The 20,244-nt window shown below is 56.9% G+C and overlaps 1 protein-coding gene across 2 annotated transcripts in view; it reads right to left on the bottom strand.

Moving 5' to 3' along the window:
• The window catches only part of CTBP2 (C-terminal binding protein 2), a 116,988-nt gene that overhangs the window by 23,893 nt on the left and 72,851 nt on the right, over positions 1-20,244 (bottom strand). For both annotated transcript variants that reach the window (XM_045291234.1, XM_004700879.2), the window contains one exon: positions 5,971-6,126. In XM_045291234.1, coding sequence (XP_045147169.1) covers positions 5,971-6,028 — 58 coding nt within the window. In that variant the 5' untranslated portion in view covers positions 6,029-6,126. The remainder of the gene's footprint in view (positions 1-5,970; positions 6,127-20,244) is intronic.

Raw genomic sequence — 20,244 nt, 5'->3', positions numbered from 1 at the left:
GGGGACACGGACGACGACCCACGGGGGACAACCCACAGCCGCTCGGTGACCCAGCAAACAGGACGTCTGGAAAGGGAAACAGCTCCCTCTACATTTCTCAAGGACAAGGAGAAAACAAACGGAATTACCCGGACACCATCTTCAAAGGAGGACACAGCTCGGGTGTTCTCGGACCCTTGGTGGCTTTAGCAGACTTCTGACAGGACTTTGGCGAGGCCCTGTCCCACTTGGAAGTTCTGCCAGGTGAAGTCTTGCAACCAAACCATCAGTAGAGACTAGCTGCACACCATCAGTACCTGCCTCTAGTAACTCCATACTGGGCCACTATAGGCGGAAACAGGGTAAAGGACTTCCTAGTGATACTCCACAGCATTTACTTGTGAGAACGAGGCTCGAAGCACGCTGGGTACTGGGCAGAGAACCCACGGGTCTTTCATGGTGCACGACAGGTCACAGGTGGCTCATATTTAACACGGAGTAGGGGATCCCCCCCCCCAAACATCGACCTCAAGAGACTTTCTGGGAATGAAAGCAATTGGGTGTGCAAGAAACTCAACACTCCCCAAACATGCAGAGACCACACCTCGCCCCAATCAAAGTGTCCAAGGTATATGGCTCAGGTGCCCACTCCTCAGCCTGTTCTGGAGCCCACCTGTCTGCACCTCACCCCCACTCCTCAGCCTGTTTCACCCTATCCGGTTAGCCTTAGCTGGGCTCAGGAATATTCTAGAACCTCTTCACCTCTGTCTGTGATGCTCCCATTATCCCGGCCCTCAAAGGACTCTCCTCTGTGAAGCTCTCCTGATTTGCACCTCACGCCCAGGCCAGAGAAAGAACAGCCGACAAGAAGCCAGCGTGTGCCCCCAGGTGCAAGCACAAGCACCCAGAAGCCTACGCACCAGCGCCCAAGGCAGCCGGGGAAAGCCCAGGCAGGTCACCAGCAGGGGAACAGGCGGTGGTGTGTGCATGCACAATGGAGTAGTATGTGTCCATGAAAAAGAAACACGACCCCAACCATTCTGGTCCATGCCACCGCCCAGATGGACCGCGAGAATGACACTGAACGGAGGCCCCTCCTGAGACCAGCGCGCCCTTCAAGTGCCCCGCCAACAACCAGGGCTTGGGAGTGCGTTCGGTTTGCTGTGTGAAACGTGTCGGGCCGAGGAAGGACTTAGGGGAAGGCGATGGCAACAGAGGAACCCCAATCCTTGTCAGTCCCACTGGGCTGGGTGCGGGGGCCTCTTCTGTCAACGCAGGACTATGGGATGGGAAGGCAGGGGTGACTCGGCCGTCCCGGGACCCGACTTCACCACGGAGTTCGCCGAGGTATGCTTTGAGAGGGCTGAAAGCAGAATGTGCCTTTTCCTTGTAGCGTGGTGCCGAGAGGAGACATGCCAAGGAAAAGAGCATTCTGGGAAGGCCTGCCCGGGCCTGCCTCCAGGAGACCGGCGTCACCGACCCACGTGTGAGCCAGTGCACTTGGGGGAAAGCCAGAAGCACCAGCGGCCACAGAAGGTGCCGAGGAGGCCCCTCCAGATACAACCACGGACTCCGCCCAGACCATGCACCCCAACCTCCGAGGGTAGCTGAAAGGGAATATGAATGGAAAACATATTCCTTTGATTCACATTTCCGAGGCCTGGGCACCAACACCCCCCGAAGCCCGAGGTGCCTGGATGGCTCCGGGTGGCAACCCCCAGGGGAGTCAAGCTCAGCAAGGACCTTAAAACCTGCTACCCCTCCCCTCGTAAGCAACCTCATTTCTGTCACTGACAATTTGCGTCTACCTTTCCCGGACTGTTCTGTGAGCATCACGTGGTTTCAGAGCACCCTGGTGGTGGAGTGGGCTCCGAGCCTCACTGCGAACCTTCAGGTCGGTGGTTTGAACCTTAGCCAAGCTGAGGAAGGGTGAGGCTTTCTCCTCCCGGAAAGACGTACGGCCTGCGAAACCCAACGGGCAGCTCGACTCTGTCCGATAGGCTTGCTGTGCGTCACAGCGGTGAAGTGCTCACTGATGAACTGAAAGCATGGCGGTCAGAACCCACCCTGGGAGACGACGGCAGTCAGCTGGCTTTGACAAGCCAGACTCACCCGGGAAGCAGTTCTCCCACATACCCGGTCACGCGGAGTTGGAACTCACTCACCAGCAATGCCGAACAATCTGGTTTCCACAGGCTCATTCATCCCATGGAGTTTTAAGTCTTGTCTAGTTGACTGTTATGTATTTACATAGCTAATGTTAATTACAGCTAATCACATAATTACTGGAAATGTACATAATTGCCTAATTCCAACATATAATTATAATGTACAACATTATAAAGCCCATCTTTAAAAAATATACATTCTGGGCTATTAAGAGATATTTTGGACCACCTTTGTAGACAGCCAGCTTAAATCCTGTCTTTTACAAAGTTCTCAAAAGGTTCGGAAAATGAAAATAGTGGTATCAGGACACATTTAACAAAACAAACCAGGGAAAACACAACAGCAAAAACAAATCGCTAGAGCACTTCTTCCAGATGATCCTGACCCGACTGTGGATGATGTTTGACTGGGGGTTGGTTTCCCTTCCCGGGCTCCCGCGGGCACAGACCGGGCAAGGAACATTAAAGGCAGCCACTCTGGTCAAATACCTCAGGCATCTTCGACCTGTGGATGCCTGCGGAAGCTGCCTCTGCCTATTTGATGTTCTGGGAACAGCAACGCGCTTTCTTGGGGTGGGGCAAGATCATGCCAATGGCAGGGTCCTCCGATTCAAGAAAGCAGAGCAGTGCACACCAGAGAGCCGCGGAGGGCGGCCGGCTCTTCTTCACCTCGGCAGCATCGTCTCAAGTTTCCTGCCCTCCTCCGTGACAGAGCGGACCCAGAAAGGTATCCCTAGACTATGTAATAATTTGTTACACACACACACACACACACACACACACACACACACACACACACACAGCTGGCCACAACTCCTTTCCGGAACACCCTTGTCACCATCCATCCAAAAGACCCACCCCCTTTGATTCTCTGTCCTAGTGAGAATGGAAGGGGGTGCGGGTGGGTAAGGATCACTTCCTGAGGTGGCTTATTTTAAAGCAAGGCGACGGCAGCCCTTTGCTGCAGGGGTACAGAATGCTGCAGTGCATGTTCCACAGCCACAGGAAAGGACGGTGTTTCGTGATTTATTCTGCCCTAACCCACAGTACCGTGTTTGCACCAAAGGCTGGCAACAGAGTCACTGTGTGTATTATCGTTCCCCAGACCCAGGGCTCTGGGAAAGGCTTCCCTGGCGAAGCTGAACTGTATCTACGACTGACGGATACTTTGGGCAAATCCATCTAGGTCTGGCACGATGCTGGGAGAGTAAAGCCCTCCACTTGGGTGCAATTCTCAGAAGCAATATATTCAATTATGCTAGCAATGTGAAACAGGCGAGGAGCAGGGCCTGCGTTCTGCCTCGAGATGGGTCTGCAGCCCGGTTCTGACCGGGCTGTGGCAGACCCTGCATTCTTTCACAAAAGCTCCCTGGGGCTGCTTTGGAGATCCAGAAAGAGTCGATAACAAAGGACCGTTCTCAACATGGAAGGAGTGAAAGGAAAATCTCCTTTTTAAGGCTGCTCTACAGACTCTAAATCCAGCCAATCTGGTTGTCATCCTAAACATTTTGTTTGGCTGCTGCCCAGCTCTTGGGGCAAGGCCCTAGGCCTATAAGGCCCTTGGCTGTGTCCGGGCCCAGGAGAGCAGGCAGGGAGTCTGGGGTGGACCTCTGCAGAAATGCTGCTCCGATTGGGCCAGACTGGCCACACTGGGGCCAGAGAGCTTCTTCTAGGTCAGGGAATCTGGGCCCAGCGCCAGAGCACCCTAACCCACCCCCACCCCCCTGCAAGAGTGTGCACTGGGGCTGCGTATGCAGCAGGAGGGTGTGCACTGGGGCTGCGTATGCAGGAGGGTGGGACGAGAGCAAAAAGGCCAGTGTTCCCAGGGACCCCAACCAGCAAGCACAGGTTCCTACAGGCCCAGCTGTGGATAGAAATGCCCACTGTAGGCTTTCAACCCTAAAAGCACAGAGTGGGGAACCAAGAAGTACTTGGGGTAGCATGTCAGTCGGATAAACTCTCCAACTGCTGGACGTCTAGGTGCCAGGAGCGTAGATTTGAGTCCTTGGTGGAGAGGAGAGACTCCCCAACCCAGCCACACAGTGACCCTGTTGCCCATATTTGGGAAGCTGACCCCACTGTCACCACAGCCAGTCCTAGGACACAGGGTACCAATGCCCCCACCCGCACAGGCACTGGGGGCCAAGTCAGCGAAGATACGCTTGGAAGGCACCCGGTGCTCTTCACATGGGCAGCGCCTGCTATTACCGAGCAGCAAGCCAGCCGCAGCACGAGTTTCAGCTTAGCTGTGCCTCGTCACATCCCAAGACTGACGACGACGGAGAGATCTATCCGAACACAACAGCAGCAGGCCGATCACGCCCACACAGGAACCGCCAGCTTCAAAGTCCTTTATCACACTCGGACCATGCGTGACAAAAACCGTCTGAAAGTACTGTCAGCAAGTTTGCCCTCGTGGACAAAAATCTCTCCCAGGCACACAAGCTGGGCTTATTGGACGCGTACAGGAAACAAGAGCCGCTCGCCAAACTCATTCTGATCGCTGGTGTGGCATTTGAGCAGCCGCGGGAGAGGGGCAGGGGGTCAGCCCTGGGACATCCAGACACCCCGACATCACCCAGTTGACCCATCAAGGCTCCTAGGAAGGGAAGCTCAGTCCCCTCAGGGCAGAAGGGGAGGCTCTTAGATACGGAGACTGGATGCATCCAGCAGGTGGGTTAGCTAGCATCAGAGAACTCGGGCAGGTTGGGCGTTGTGTTGGCCCTGAAGGCTGGAGAGGGGTGGCAGTGCCGTGCAATGGGAGGTCTGTGCTGGGCCCCTCACAACTACAAGGGACCAACTGGGGTGTGTGTGGGTGGGGGGTGGGGGGGAACGGACTAGCACGCCCACAGTGGACAACAGCGTAGAGAGCTCACCCTCTTTGGGGGTGGCGATATTATGAGCAGGTCCTGGGGTGAGAGACACATTCTGTGTGTGCTTGGACTAGACAGCCACCTAGGCAACACACAGGCATGGGTCTCTCTCTCGCTGTAAAACAGGAGAATGAGCAACACATGCTATCGATTGGTCACTACAATGGAGGAAATAGGACAGTTGATGGTACTCTTTCTGCAACTTTGATGTGGCCGAAACCTTTCGAAATGTTTAAAGAAACCCTCAATCCGGTCAAGACCTTCCACTGCACAGAGCCCAGACACCAAGGGGGCATGCTAGCTCTGAGGCTCCCAGGCCCTTGGCCAGCAGCCGGAGGGGTGGACACACACTTCCCTGCCCATCTGGACAGCGAGGGGAGTGTGAGGGGTATGGGATCGCTCTCCAGGAACTGGCTGAGGTCTGAGCACATGGTGGTAGGGTGGGGGCCACCCAGCAAGCCCACGGCATGGCATCTCCCCACTGCCCCTGCAGCCCAGGTAGGTACATGGAAGTCACCCGAGCAAGCCCAGGTCTGCACATGCAGGGGAGCCCAAGCCCACGCTCTAATTAGGAGAGGGTAGTGCTTAATCAACCTTTCACAGTTTTGTCCCCAGGTCTCCAATCGGTTTTAATTATGTTTATTTTTCTGTTCATGAATAAAACACTTCCAGATGTTTCCAGAGAGGCAGGGATGTGTACACATCACTGCACCGGCTCACCGGGAAGGTCTCGGTAAAGTCTCCGCTGTGAACGGCAGAGGGTGAAACGGACCCTGCCGTCCTTCCTGGATCTCCTAGCCCCCACTGGTATTCTAGCAGCCAGGCCTGGTCCCAGGGGAGACTCCTCTCTACTGACCACAGGGTCAAGGAGGGTGAGAGGCGATGGGGGGAGTGGGAGCCCAGGGCAGGGCGTGCCAGTCACAGAAACCGCCCAGCGCAGTGGCTCTTACCTTCACAAATTCTGTCCAGTCGCTGCCGCTTGACTTTGTGCTTATCCACAAGGGCCATCCTCTAGCGAGCTTTGCGACTCTGATTCAAAAGGCAAAACCGTCCTCTAAGCTTAGGGGACCTCGCAGGAGCCCGCGTGCATTACGCCACTATGAACCCTGAAACGAGGAGAAAAGAACCCTTACTCTCTGGTGACCCTCGGGGTCAGGACACGCAAGGGCAGGACGCCAGCCACTCTCCCAGACACAGGGCTGGCCGGAGCCACGAGTCCCGCAGCCACTGCCGGCCTCCAACTCGGTCTGTTACTTGGGAGGGCCGGAAGTGGCAGCTGGGTAGTAAACATGGGCCAGTGACCAGCATGGGTGATAAACAATTTGTACGCCAAGGTCATGGCTGTCTGGCCAGCCCTTGACTCCTGGGCATGGGCAGAGACCAGCCCAGAGGACCTGGGCGCAGGAAACCTCTCCAAAGGGCTCATGTAGGACCAAAAGACCTCTTGGGGCCAGGAGTCAAAGCCACCTCTCAGTTCAACATCAGCCCGTTCCTGTGGCCCAGCCCCATGTGCAGAAGATGGGCAGCAGAAAACCCCGAATCTCCTAGCCCAGTTTGCCCAATGCTGCTTCCTCCCCTGCATGAGGGGGAGCCGCTCATGGGACTGGCAATGGTGGTGGCCCCCACACTGGTTCTCGGCTTCCCAGACAGGAGGAAGACCACAGCTTAGACTGAGACATCATGAGAGTACCCTGTGCCCACCCCCCATGCACCTCCAGGACGCTGCCGGCAGAGGGGGCAGGGGCAGCTGTCCCCCAGTGAGAGACATGGCAGGTAGGAACCACAAGGAGCGGGGAAGCCGCCACCAGTGAGCAGCCAGGGCCTGGGGTTCTGCAAGGTTGGCACCAGGACTTCCCTGCCCTCCTGTTTGGGTCACATGTCAACTGCTTACCACCACGATGCTAGCTTTGGACCCAACACCTTGGTATTGGCTTTCTTCAATTAAGTGTTCAATTAAGAATTCAAACCAAGAAAGAAGAAGATAGCTCCCTTCTAAGTTTTCTTTGGGTTTTGAGATTTGACTAATCCAACTAAAACTGCCTCATCCGTCTAAACAGAGCCCAGGGAAAGCTGTCCTTCCTAATTCAGCACGCCGGGGAAGTTGGAGACAGAGTGAGCTTCCAGGGTTAAGGATGCCCACCTGGGGCAGGATGATGATCACCTGAGGACCCAAGTGAGGCACAAAGCCGGGAGGGACGTCATCCGGTCAGGCTGCAGGGCTGTGTCCCTATCACTCAAAGGTGGGCAACTTCCAGGTGTACCACTCAGCCTATTTTCCAGCAATGAGGTAGAAAAACACCTCAAATATTTATGGCATAAAGTTATGATTTTTTAAAAGAGCTGGCAAACGCATGGTTGGCAACCCGATGAAAAAAAAAAAAGAGTACAGCACCCCAGCGTTTGCTAGCCCTTGTCAATACGGCGAGTTATCCCCAGCGCTCGGCACAACCCCATGGAGGCACAGGGGCCTGTTCATAAAACTCTGCCACATCATTTCTGACCACACTCCAGCACAGCCCCCTTGCATGGCCACACTGGCAACGATGCGGAGCAAGCTCGCAGAGGGCTTCTGGGTTGGTCCCCCTACGTGAGCGGTCAGCCCATCTTTCTCCATGTCTTATCCCACGCGTGGACCGCAACTCCACAAGGAACAACAGGCTTGGGGGATCCAGAACACTTCTGGGAGACACAATTCAATCCCTAAGGGAGTCAGATCTTGCACGACTTCCTTCAGAGGAGCCCTGATGGCAAGGTCGGCAGTTCAAATCCACCAGCCTCTCTGAGGGAGAAAACGAGCCTTTCTAGCTCCACAAGGTGTCCCGGTCTTGGACACTGCGGGGGCAGTCCTGCCCCGTCGTCTGGAGCCATGTGCGTCCGCACTGAGTCATGCCTGGAGTCAGTTCGGTTTGTTTCTTCCCAGGCAACCCACCTGAGTAGATGGTACCTGCTCTGAGAACCGAGGTGAGAGCAGCAGCCAGACCTTGGGACCAGAGAGGCCACCTTGGAGCCTGGCCTGAGAGCCCAGGTGCGGAGCTGTCCGGTTCCCGCCCTCAGCCTCCCATAGACTCGGACAGGAAAAGAGTTCCCACCTGGAGCCGCTGCCTTGTCCAAAGGGCAAGGGGATTCCCGAGTACGTGTGACGTTTCTGGGAGGTGAGAAATGACCACATGATCACCTGAGGCAGCGGGGCTCTTGTCCCTTCCCCGTGTACCCCCCAAGGGAGGCGCAATCACTTTTTTGCTTTCCTTTGAATTTCAATTTGTCTAATTAGATGCTTTCCTGAAAAATTGATAAGTAGAATCTCGATCCCACAATCAAGAAGGAGGATCAGCCACCAGTGTAAACGATGGTCTGTGTACCATTATTAAAAAAAACAAGCTTGTCGTTCCTGATTGGCTCCCAGGCTGGCTTACTGGGGTGAGGACCTCTGTAGGCAGCCCCCACGGCCTTAACACCCCACCCCACCCCGCAAAGTGCATACTTGATCTTTGGAAACAAGAACGGCTCCAACTAGGCCCCTTTCCTCCTCTGCCTTCCTGAAAGCCTGGCCTTCGAGAGACATCAAACACAAGCACAAAGCCTCTGGTAACAGACTGGTCTCCCTCACCTGCACGACCGACCCTGGCAGTGCCAGCATTGGGCCACCCCACGGACACTGAGCTCCCTGGTGACAGCACAGCCCCGCCATGTGCCATGGGAAAGCTGACCTGCGGGCTGGAGAGGAGTTAGAGGGCAGGGCCCTCTGCTCTTCCCAGTCTGATTGTGGCCCCCAGCCACCTTGATAAACCAAGACCATTTTCTGGCATTGAGTGGCCCTACTGGTTATGTGCTGGGCTGCTAACCCCAAGCTCAGCCGGTTTGAAACCACTAGCCGCTCCTTGGGAGAAAGGCTCTGTACTGCTGTAAAGGCCAACCCACAGGGGCCGTTCTACCTGGTCCTATCGGGTCCGTCATGCATCGGAACAGACCCAACGGGAGTGGGTCACATTTCTACTGCCATTGGGTTTCCGGTGTGGTGTAGGTGATTAGCGGGCTTGGCTGCTGACACAAAGCAGGAGGGTCAAGTCTCCCCAGAGGAATGTGGAGGAGAAGCCTGGTGATCCCCAAGGGAGCCAGACCAGCCAACTCCCGCAAATCGTTCTAAGCCAGTCTCACGCTCACCATGAGTCAGAATCCACTTGCTGACAACCTTTCTCCCTCTCCCTCAGGGCACAGGAGAACAGAAGAGACGAGAGAGGGAAGTGTGGGTGCTCCACGGGTCCCTGTGGATGGGCGGGGGCTGAGGTGGCGTTCTAGAACTTACTTGCAGAATACAAATGACCTCGGCTCCTCTGCCCGCCCAGGAGACACAGGCTTCTCGTTGGCAGAGCAGGAAAGGAATGGCCGGGGCCCCCGGGGGCTGTCTGGACTGGGTGAGTGTGTGCACGCAGGGACGCTGAGCAGGGCTCCCAGGACTTTGTAACTCTTGACAGGAGCAGACAGTCTCACAGCTGTGTCCCAAGGAGTGGCTGGTGGATAAGAACCTCTAACCTTGTACTTAATACCCAACCTGTGCTCCTGCAGATGCCCTGTATTGGAAGAGCACACTACAATGCTGCGCCCACCCACCCCCTGCAGGAAGCAACCTCCTTCAAGGCCCCTCCCGCCCGCCAAGGGAATCCAGGTGCTCACCTTTCTCCAGGAGCCCAACCCTAGGGTGACAAGGTCACACCCACTTGCTCCTGGGGTCCCACCCTGCAATCCCTCTTTTTAATTTTTTATTTTCCTGCAATCCCTCTTGCTGGCAGCAACACACATCTCCCGGACAGAGTGCCCCAGGGGGCACGCTGAACTGCGGCTGACACAGGACCCCACCTGGTGGCCAACGCCACAAGCCAGGCAGGCAGGCTTCAGTGGCCAACACCTTTGGACGGAAGCAAGGTAAGGGGCCAGGACATCAGGTGCAGGTCCGGGCAGTGTGTCCTTCTGTTGTGTTTGGGGGGTGGGGGGATCAGAATCAACTAGATGGCACCTAAGAACAACAGCAATGTCACCCACAACTTCTGGGGGCTCTAAAAGAGACCTTAAACCAATCCACCGATGGTCACCTACATAAGCGAAGGCCCTGTAGCGCCACGGACCTTTCAGCTGGCCGGTGCATTCTAAGCTCCTTACAATGCACAGCTCTTCCCAAACAAAACACAGTAACAACATGGTTGTGTTCTTAGAAAACCGCAAAGTTGGAGAGTTTGCAGGTGCCTGCCTCCAGACTCTGCCCGAGGGACGCAGAGTGTCCGCCTCCTAAAACCCCAGGTTTCTGGGTCTCCAAACCCACCCGAGGAGCTAGCTGTCTCCAGCTCCGGCCCGGGCTGGCCCAGTGGGCACCCGTAATGAGGCCCTTCGGCCAGCAGAGGGTGCTGTATGGCCTTGCCTGGACACAGGAGCTGACCAGGGCTAGTAGGCTCCCCTCCCTCAGCCTAATCTCCTCTTCTAGCACCACAGGAACTCCAGAAAACACCTCTAACGTCCCCTTCCCAAGGAAGGTCACCCACCCCAGGTCTCAGGATGCAGAACAGCAGCGGATGCCCAGAGGGAAGGGGCCTGGTCAGCCAGGCCCAGAGGCTGAGCCAAACATGCTGTCCCCTACTACCTCCTGAGCTGACTTAGCACCGTGAATCAATGCCGACTCACAGCGACCCTGAGGGTCTCTGAGGCTTGACTCCTCGCAGGAGTAGAAAGCCTCACCTTTCTCTCTCGGAGCAGCTTGTGGTTTTCAACTGCTGACCTTGCAGTCAGCAGCCCGATACGTGGCCACTATGCTGTCAGGGTTCCTGAGCTGAGAGCTGAGGTCCCCCTTCCTGCAGGGAAGCAGGCACTATCCCCTTGCCCTGGGGTGGAGTCCAGTCTTGTTCTCAAGACCCAGTGCCCCCCACGCCCAGGCGTCTCCTTCCACACCTCTCAGCTGAGAGGGAAGTCAAAGGCAGAAGAAGGACCATGGGGCACTCTGGCTGCTCCCTCTTGGGACTGACACCCTCTTCCTGGGCCCTGCCACCGGCCCGGCCACCAGAGTAGGACCTGATCTCTTGTCTCCTTGAATGGCCAGCTCCTGGAAGCAGATGACAGGAATGCAGTCAGGTGCTGGCCCTTCTCCGAACCTGCCGGGCCGGTCCAATTATGAGCCCTGCAGAGGCAGGGGTACACAGACACATTCTGTCCCCAGACCAGCACCCGCTCTTTCTGTCAATTCAAAGATGACATTTCAAAAAAAAAAAAAAGATGACATTTCCATAACAACAGGGCACCCCTGAAAGAGCTTGCAGGGGCACCTCCTAGGGTCCCCACTGAGCCCCGATTCCATTTTTTCTAGGAAGCCCTCCCTCTCCCTGCTCTGACAGCCAGGGACCACAGGAGTGCCTGCCCTCTATCTTGCTCCAAATCCCATTCAGCAGGACCCACCCAGCCTCTTTCAGGGCTGGTGCCACAGTGAGGTGTGCAGGCTACAAGGAGGTGGCAGGCTGGTGGGCTGTCCTGGCAGGACAGGGATCCAAGCCGCCTATCGAAGACAAATCTTCAGAGAGGATACTAGCCCAGGTCTCAAAAGTGTTCTGAGAAACAGCCGAATCCTCTTTGCTACAAGCAGCACCAGAGCTTTTGATGTTGAGCACCAGAAGCATCCAGAGCAGCCAGGTGAGGAGGAGTCAGGCGAGACCCCTGTTTACCTGCTCAGACCCTTCCACCCCGCACGGCCCTGCCTGCCTCCAAGGGGCCAGCTCTGCCGGTGTGGGGTGAGGAGTCCTGCCCTTGATCACACAGGTAGGTGGAGGGACACCCAGGGGATCTGACTTAGGTCTAGAAGTAATGTCTAGCAGCAGCTAGTCCTGTGCCTGGACCTTTCTGAAAAAATCTGAACATCACAATCTCTTTTTAAAAAGGGGGAGAGCTCAGGTGTGCTGAAGGATGATCTCCCAGTCCAAACAACTCCCCCGCTGCATCAAGCCAACACTTATGGGACGGGGGACACAGGATTCCCACCCCCTAACTCCTGGCTTTCCTAGCTCTTAGCTTTTCAACTAGATTCACAGGAAAAAACCCATCATCTCAGCTACAGCTGTTGAACATGAAGGAAAACAGCAATTTATTCTGCTGAATATCAACTCTGACAAGAGGAAGGGAAGGGGGCGGAGAGAGGTGGGTAACACAAACTCCGAGGGGAAGGTGGGCTTGAGGTGGGCAGCCCAGGGTCCTGGGTGCCTCAAAGACCTCCTCTTTGCTCATGGACTTGGAGGGAGGCTTGGAGGAGTGCCTTGTGTCCCTTGGTTCTAGGAAAGCCCTGGCGCTGAGCCATCTTCTGGAACGGGCTCCGTTTTGCAGTGGGCCCAAGTCCCGGCCGGTGTCAACAATGTGGTTCTCACATTTATTCACAACACAGAATGTCCTCAGCTGGGGGCTGGCAAACTCAAGACCCAAGAGCCAATTCTGTCCCTCTTGAGAGTTTAAAAACTATCTGAGAGCCATAAACACACACACACACACACACACACACACACACACACACACACGTTAAAAGTATTTCAATTACTTAAAAACTATCTGAGAGCCATAAACACACAAACACACACACACATACGTTAAAAGTATTTCAATTACTTCAGAGCCACAGGTATCTACTGACCTGGGCGGCATCCGGCTCATGCGCCGAAGTTTGCCGACCCCAGTTCTAGTCCAGACACAACTTGGTGTACAGAGCTTGCTGGAGTTGGGAAGGGGAGGCAGCACAGCTCCTCCTGAGACCCTTCTAGCAAGGGGAAACTGCACCATAAGGACCTGGGGGCTTCCAAGCAAGAAGGGATGGGCCATAAGAAGCCCCCACCCCAACCTGAAGTGATCATGCGCCTAGACACCTGGACACAAGCTATGTCCAGGACCAACAGCCATGCCAGGATGAAGCAGGGAGGCGCACTCCCGCCCCTGCCCAGCCAGTCAGAGACCCGCCAGTGGCCCTGCCTTTCACTGACTCTGGGATGGCTTTGCTGCCCAGATCCTGCAGATGTGGTGGCCTTGGCCACCCCCATCATCCCCCAAGAACACCCTGAGCTGACCAAGCTCCTCTCTGCGGGAGTCAGACCCCACATGCTCTGTGGAAGCCAGAAGAAAAGCGAAGGGCGTGCACACCCATGAGTCCGTCCAAACCCACCCCCCACCACCACCACCCCCGTGGTGCTCATCCCCTCCGTTGGCCTTCATGGTGAACCGGGTTGAGGCTCTCAGACGTGCTTAGGCGAAAGCAAGTCAATCGCCAGTCTCCACCTTAGCTGCCCTTCCTCCCTGTGAGCCAGATGCCAGGTGTGAGCTATCCTGGGGCCAGAGAGGTTCCCACGCCCGAGACTGCGCGGGGCCCTGAGGCTCCCAGACCATCTGCTCATTGACCCCACCAGAAATGGAGCCCACAAATGACACCTCCCTGGGTCAACCCACCGGCTGGGGACACCCAGGTGCCTGGAACTCCCACCCAAAATGGAGCCTTCAAATGACACCTCCCTGGGTCAACCCACCGGCTGGGGACACCCAGGTGCCTGGAACTCCCACACCCGTGAGACTGCACACTTTTAGGTCTGGCCGTGGCCTGAGTGCCCTTAGACAGTGTAATCAACAATGATTATAAACCTTGACCCAACCTATCACATTCACTAGCCACTGATATAGAGGAGCAGGTCAACAATGAAAGGACCGCACACACTCGGCCGAGGTGGCACCCATCAGCGATGGCCTCTGGTTTGCAGGAGCGGACACTACGTGCTGGGACACACTGCACGCACAGTCACTGTGACCCTGAGCGTGCCCTGAGACCAGCCTCCCTTTGGAACGTCTGGCACTCAGGAGCAGATGCAGGATTCCTGCTGCCCTGCTCTAGTGAGTCCTCCAACTGCTTGTCCCTCGATGGAGAGGGTGCAGGTCTGCAGAAGGCGGGTGGCAAACAGCACCCAGGTGCGCACACATCCGGCCCTGAGATGAGGAACAGCAGAGGACGGGAAGGCACAGGCGGCAAGCCCACCCGGTGCCCCAAGTTGTGTGTAGCAGGGGTTTTTTGGGGTGCGCACCCTGGCTGGGCCCTGACAATCCCTTTGAGGCACTGTGTGGGGCAGCGTCACACCACCACATCCACGGTGCGGCCATCACAGAGAGCCTGGCCACCCTCGGTCCTGTGCCCAGTGCCCTCCTTACCCCCTGCAGAAGCTCAGCCGGGCGTTTCAGACTGCAAACACCTGGACACACAAGCCAGCCTGAGCTCCCTGATCAGGGTCACCTGGAACGACCCACTCATGCCACATCACCCCCGCCCCTAGGGACCGTTCCCAAGAGCAGAGGCCAGAGAAAGAGTAATTACTTTGAATGTTTGTTTAACAATGGTGGAAACAGCCCCAACACAGACAGCAGCTGCCTCTCCGGAGAGGACTGTGGGAAGGTGGAGGGTCCTCTCACAACTGCGCTGCACGAATGGGAGTTGTTATCCGCAACCTGGTGGCACAGTGGTTCCACACTGGGCTGCGACCCGCAGGGCTGGCAGTTTGAAACCACCAGAGAAAGACGGAGCTTGCGCAGTTGCAATCTTGAAACCCACGGGGGCAGGTCGACCCCGTGCTAGAGGGCCCGAATGAGCTGGCACTGGCCCGATGGCAGCAGTCTGCTTGCAGACTGGTTGGCGACTTCTGCTTTGATCAAGGCCAACCTGTCAGGGGCTGTGGCTTCTGCCTCCTGGGGCCCACCTCCCAGGCCACACCAGGACCCCACCATGCGAGGAGCATGTCCCCATAGCAGGCCCCCAGCTTTGCACGGGGTTCTTTCTGAAAGTGTCCCATCAGGGCCCTTGCTGGCACTCCCAGGCCTGCTGATCTCCATGCTCTCTGTCCATGCTCACGGCACAGGAGCTGCTGCCCCTGGAGGGCAGGGTCAGCCCGGAACTGGTGGGGTGGTGGGGCGGAGCAGAGTGCTAGGGTACCCGTAGGCAGGGCAGCCTTCTTCTCAGGACGGGCCTCAGGAAGGGTTAACCAGACTTGCAGACACCCAGCCTAGGAAAATGGCTTCCACACCGGGTGACGAGGTCAGCGAGCGGGGGACCTGGTGACACTGTAAGAGAAAGCATCTGCCGGTGTCAAAAGGGCGACAGGAAGCGAGGGGGCTCCCGGCTGCTGGGCACTCCTGGAGACACACACATGGCTTAGCTTAGCCGGAGAACAACAAAACCCCCTTTCAATTGTCCTTGGGGCGGGTGCTGCCTCCCTGCAAGCAGGAGGCCAAACTCTGGGTAGGGAAATCTGTTCAGACCCCAACGGGGCCCTCTGCTCTTTGCCCTGCACATAGATCTGTGGAAAGCGTCCCCCTGCAGGATTGGGCAGGCTTTGGGGGGGAGGCTGGGGAGAGCCCCTGGGCCCCAGATCTCCAGCGTTTCTTTCGGCCGGCCGGCAAAACCGTTTGCGTCAAAACGATGGAATCACAAATGCTGAACTAAATCCATTGTGAAAACCCACACAAGAGGCTCTGTTGGGGGAAAAAAACAACAAAACAAAACAGGAAGTCTTGGTGCGCTGCCTGGCTTAAAATAGTGCCTGCTTGGCGCCCAGACAAAAACCCCAGCCCCCGCTGGGGCCATGGGACCTCTTGTTGTACCAGATCCAACTTACCTTGTAAAGCTCCCTCAGTGAACGTTCTGGGAGCCTCCAGCGACAGGCTGGTCTAGCCTCGGTGAATGCACCACCTCGGGGCACAGGTCTGGGTTCCCAGCACACTTCCTGTTCCCTGACCCCTAGGAGGGTCCCCCAGGAAGCCAGGACACTCCCCCCCCCCCCCCACCCCAAACAGGAATCAGGGCTGGTACTTGTAAGTATCTGCCTCTGGCATTTAGAATCCCTGGCTGCATGGTGTTTGTCGCTTCCTGCTCTAGCCCAGGGAGCCCCAAGCCCAGAAGCAGGAGCCAGGCACCCCATAGCTTCCCCTCTTCCTTTCAAAGGCACCTCATCAAAGGTCGCAGCTTTCCAGGAACCCCTGTGAGCAGATCTACAAACAATCAACAGGTGTGTTCTCTCTGCCCCTGGGGGGAAGGGACACCTCTGCCAGGAGGGCCCAGCCCTGCCCGGGCATCCTCACTCCTCGGCAGCATCAGGCCGGCCGGGTGCCAGTCTGAGCCAAGCACCCACGGGGGGCGTGCATGTGGAACACTCCAGAAGGAAGCCCACGAAACCCTTCGTGGATCTGTTCGCTAGCAAAGGCAGGGGCTTCCAGCAGGGTGCCACACTGCACCCAGGACCTTGTCAGTACTCAAGACAGTGCTTAGTACCGCCACTGGGCACCACGGAAAACGGGGAACTGTGGCTGATTCGCCAACAGACACGACCGATGACCTCGCGGAACAGGGAGGGGAGGAATGAGAAACAAACAAACCAACAAGCTCAACAGGATGTTGTTGTTGATTTCATTTCTTGAGCCGGGTTCACTCACACACAGTATGTTTCTTAAAAAAACAAGAAAACCCATGTTATGTTCTTATCCCTCAAACCTCAACAGCAGTCTGTGTGGTCTGAGTGGCTTTAAAGGGGGGTGGGAGAGTAAACTTGAAATAGCCGTGGAGCTTTTACTAACAAGTTCATCTCAAACACCGCCCCCCCCAATGTCCTGGGACCGGCTGGCTAAGACCAGAGCGGGCACTGGGGTGGGAGGGGCTGGGCCGGAACAAGGTAAACACCCTGGCTATAGTGCACGCTGTCACCTGCGGCGACGACGCAGCAGTTCGCGCTCACAGCTGCCCCGATGGACAAAGATGTGGTCGTCGGTCCCCGAACCTCACAGCTTTGGGAGCCCGAGTGGCCGGCCGGGCAGACTATGTCCTGCAGGGAGTCAGAACCAAATCGGTGGCAGTTGCTCTTTGCCTTGGTGGTGCAAGAGTTAAGCGCTAGGCCTTTAACCCGAAGACCAGCAGTTCAAGCCCCCACAGTGCTGTGGGCTCCTCTCAGGGTGGAGAGCCTGGGCAAGCCTGGGGGGCGGGGTGGCTTCCAGCAGTCCTTCCCGGGAAGCAAGGCTATCTTGAGATTCCCTCTCAGGGAGGTGGGCTTTGGAAGACAGATGACTTCGGTAAAGCCTGGCCTGAAACCAAAGCCCACCCACTGCTATCGAATGATTTGGCCTCACAGTGAAGATGCTAACATGGCAGAAGGGGGTGGCCCCTGTGGGTTCGGTGGGAGCAGAAAGCCTCCTCTTTCCCCTCCGGCCGACAACTCGCCACAGCTGACCACTGCAGCCTCCCTCAAAGGCAAATGCATGGAGTCTGAGGCCCCCTACCCCTTTTCTGGTTGAGAACAGTCCCGCATGGCTGTCACAGGGAGGGAGGTGCCACTGTCTACTGACTAAGGCCACCCAGCCTCTCTCCCTCACAGCTCACCTGTGACACCAGCTTGAATGTGCTTTAAATTGTGTAGAGAAAGGAAGTGGGGTGGCCCAGGCCCCAGAGGGGATGCTCTGGGACTCTGGCTGCCATTATATGCAGGCAGTTATGCAGAAGTGGACTTGGGTGTGTTCTGTGTGGGCGGGGCCAGGACCCTGGCAGGGAGAGGGGGCAGAGAGAGAAAGCCACCCCACCCCCGCCCCTGCCACACCACCTCCAGCCAGATGCCCTCCCAGCCCCCGAACACTGAAGGGAGACGTGTGTACCATCAGCCCCTCACAGACCGTTTGCCCTGTTCTGCAATCTTCCATCAGCCAGCTGCGGTCAGATTCTGGTCCCCAGGGTTGTGGCAAGCTGCCGCCTGGCCCGTGAACCCTGACCTCCCACAGGAGGCCAGCAGCCCTGGCATGTAACATTTCATGGCCACTCACACACGCCTCCTGGGACCCTCCCAAGAAGTCGAGCGCCGTTTTCAGCCGCAGCCCCGGGACCGAGAGGCGTCCGAGGCTGAGCAAGCACAGTGCTAAAGCAAACTCCCTGGCGAGCAGGGCAGCCAGGCGTTGAAGGTTCTGCTCGCAAGGTCTGCCTAGCCACTGCCCCCTCTGGTGGAGCAGCGGGCACCAGACACCCTGGCTTCCAGTGCACGGAAAGCTGGCTTTGCTTCCCCGCCCAGGGAGAAGATCCCCAGGGGCGTGTGAGCAGGAGGGGCGTGGGCTCTGGCCGGGAAGAACCACCACTGTGAGGAACAGCCTCCGGTTGTGGTTCAGGAGACACACTGTGACCAAGGACCAGAGGTGGCCGATGCTTAGGGAGGGCAGCACAGAGACGGCTGTTCCAACACCCCCAAGTCAGGCCTGTTAGCTGGTTTAAGTAGGTCCTGGGACTGGCTGCCAGGCTCTGGAAGGCAGGCTCCATGCAGGAACCGGGGTTGGTCTATGGGGGCCAGGCAGGGGTCTGAAGGGACCAGGGGTGGTCTGCAGAGCCTCCCTGGAGTTAACTAGCTCCACGGTGACAGCTGTGACTCACAGCCCAGCACCTACTGTCCCAGGCCCGGGCATGTCCTAACTCATTCTGCTCAGCAGCCTCAGGACACACAGCCCATCAGAAACACAACTCTCCCACGCTGCCGCTGGTGGTGAGTGGGCCCCGAGCCACCCTCCAAATGCAGGTAGGAGGCATTTCGTTTTCTCCAAGGGTTAGAAGGGGGTGCAGGGCACCCCCTGAGGTGGGGTAAAGGGGAGTGGCCACATTCAGCTAATCTCCTCGGGACTCCTGTGGGAGGCTGGGGCCTGGCATCTACATCATGGTCTGGCAATCCAGGGAGTGCAGGCTGGTGGGGGCTCTCCCTCAGCTCACCTGGAGTTAATTTTGTGGTTTTGTCTTCAGGGGTGACCACGCGAATGCCACCCACGGCACTGGGGGGAGAGGAGGACTGTCTTCCTGGGAGAGAGAACCTAACCTGACCCACCCCCACTGTCACTGGGTCTAAGACTCATACTCACTCCTCAGGGAACAGCAAACCGCACCTTCCTCCTGAAGAGCGGCTGCTGGCTTTGCACTGCTGACGTTGCCTTAGAAGCCCAACAGGCCAATCCTCCCAGTAGCCCCCCCCCATCTTCCTGAAGCTATCTGGGAAGCCAATTCCCCCCAGCAGCCATTGACGCAGGGCAGGACCCCAGGCCTCTGGCAGCCCTCCCGCAGTAAAAATTAATCGCCACATAAAATCGCTGATTCCCACCAAATGAAGCTCTCCGGTTTATCAGCTCGCAGCTGGCCTGACTTGCGACAGTGGTTTAGGACATGACCTAAGTTATGGTGGTGCTGTGCATCGGTGGCAGCTTTATGGTGGTTGTATAAGGTTTATGAATCCAGGCAAACTTTAACTTTGCAAGTCGGCAGCGGCTCTGAGCAGGCACAGTGCCCCTCTTCCAGCTACGTCACACACTGACCAAGGAATCGGGGTCATCTGGCCCAAGACTGCAGTGGCTAGCCATTGTCACCAGCCCGAGTCCCTGAGCCACCTCCCCGGGGGAGCTCCACAGCCCACTGGTGCTGCCCTCTAGTGCCCTGAAGGTGCAGTGCCCACTGCAATTTGAGACCTCACATTTTCCTGCAGAAGGCATTCAACCCATAAACTTTTCGGATTGTCAGCCTGGGCAGTGGCTCTATCATTAGTCTGTATGGTGCAGCACAGGGGCGGGTGGAGAGCACCTCAGAGAAATGCCAGGGGCAGGGCGGGCAGGCCTGCCACCCTCAGGTCCCTAGAAGATCTTTCTGAATAAAACACAGTCCCACGCTCTCTGGATAAGACCAGTGACTGGGATACTGGCTCTTCCCGTTTCTCGCATCACTGGGAGGACCACTAACTTGATAGCAGACCCCCTGGGTGCGTGCTGGGGACCAGAGGGGCAGGTCCCCCCCACGGGGGTAATGAGGACACCCCAAGGACCCGATCAGCAAGTCACGGGTTGGTTGGTGAGCAACTGGATCCTCCTACCCCCTTGTGTAGCCAGAAGGTACCCCCGAGCTGGTTCCACCTGGTGGCGTCAAAAAGTTGGTAGGGAGATTCCATCCTCTCTGCTTTGGCACCGGCTCTTGAACCCAGAGGAATGGTGGAATGGTGGAACTGGCCACGCCTCTCGACTAAGTGTCTGACCCGCCCTATTTGCAGTCCCACCCAGCCTTGCTTCACTGTGCCCCAGCATATAACTGCAACCGTAGTAACACTAAAGATCTCAAAGGCCATTCATAGAGGTCTAGATACAGGCATGCACCCAAGCAAGTATATTTATACAGAACGATAGGAAATATT

The sequence above is a fragment of the Echinops telfairi genome, unplaced genomic scaffold, assembly GCF_000313985.2.
Source record: "Echinops telfairi isolate 266 unplaced genomic scaffold, ASM31398v2 ScPeMD7_70;HRSCAF=299, whole genome shotgun sequence".
In the NCBI taxonomy this organism is placed as follows: Eukaryota; Metazoa; Chordata; class Mammalia; order Afrosoricida; family Tenrecidae; genus Echinops; species Echinops telfairi.
This window is presented reverse-complemented; position numbering and strand designations above follow the sequence as displayed.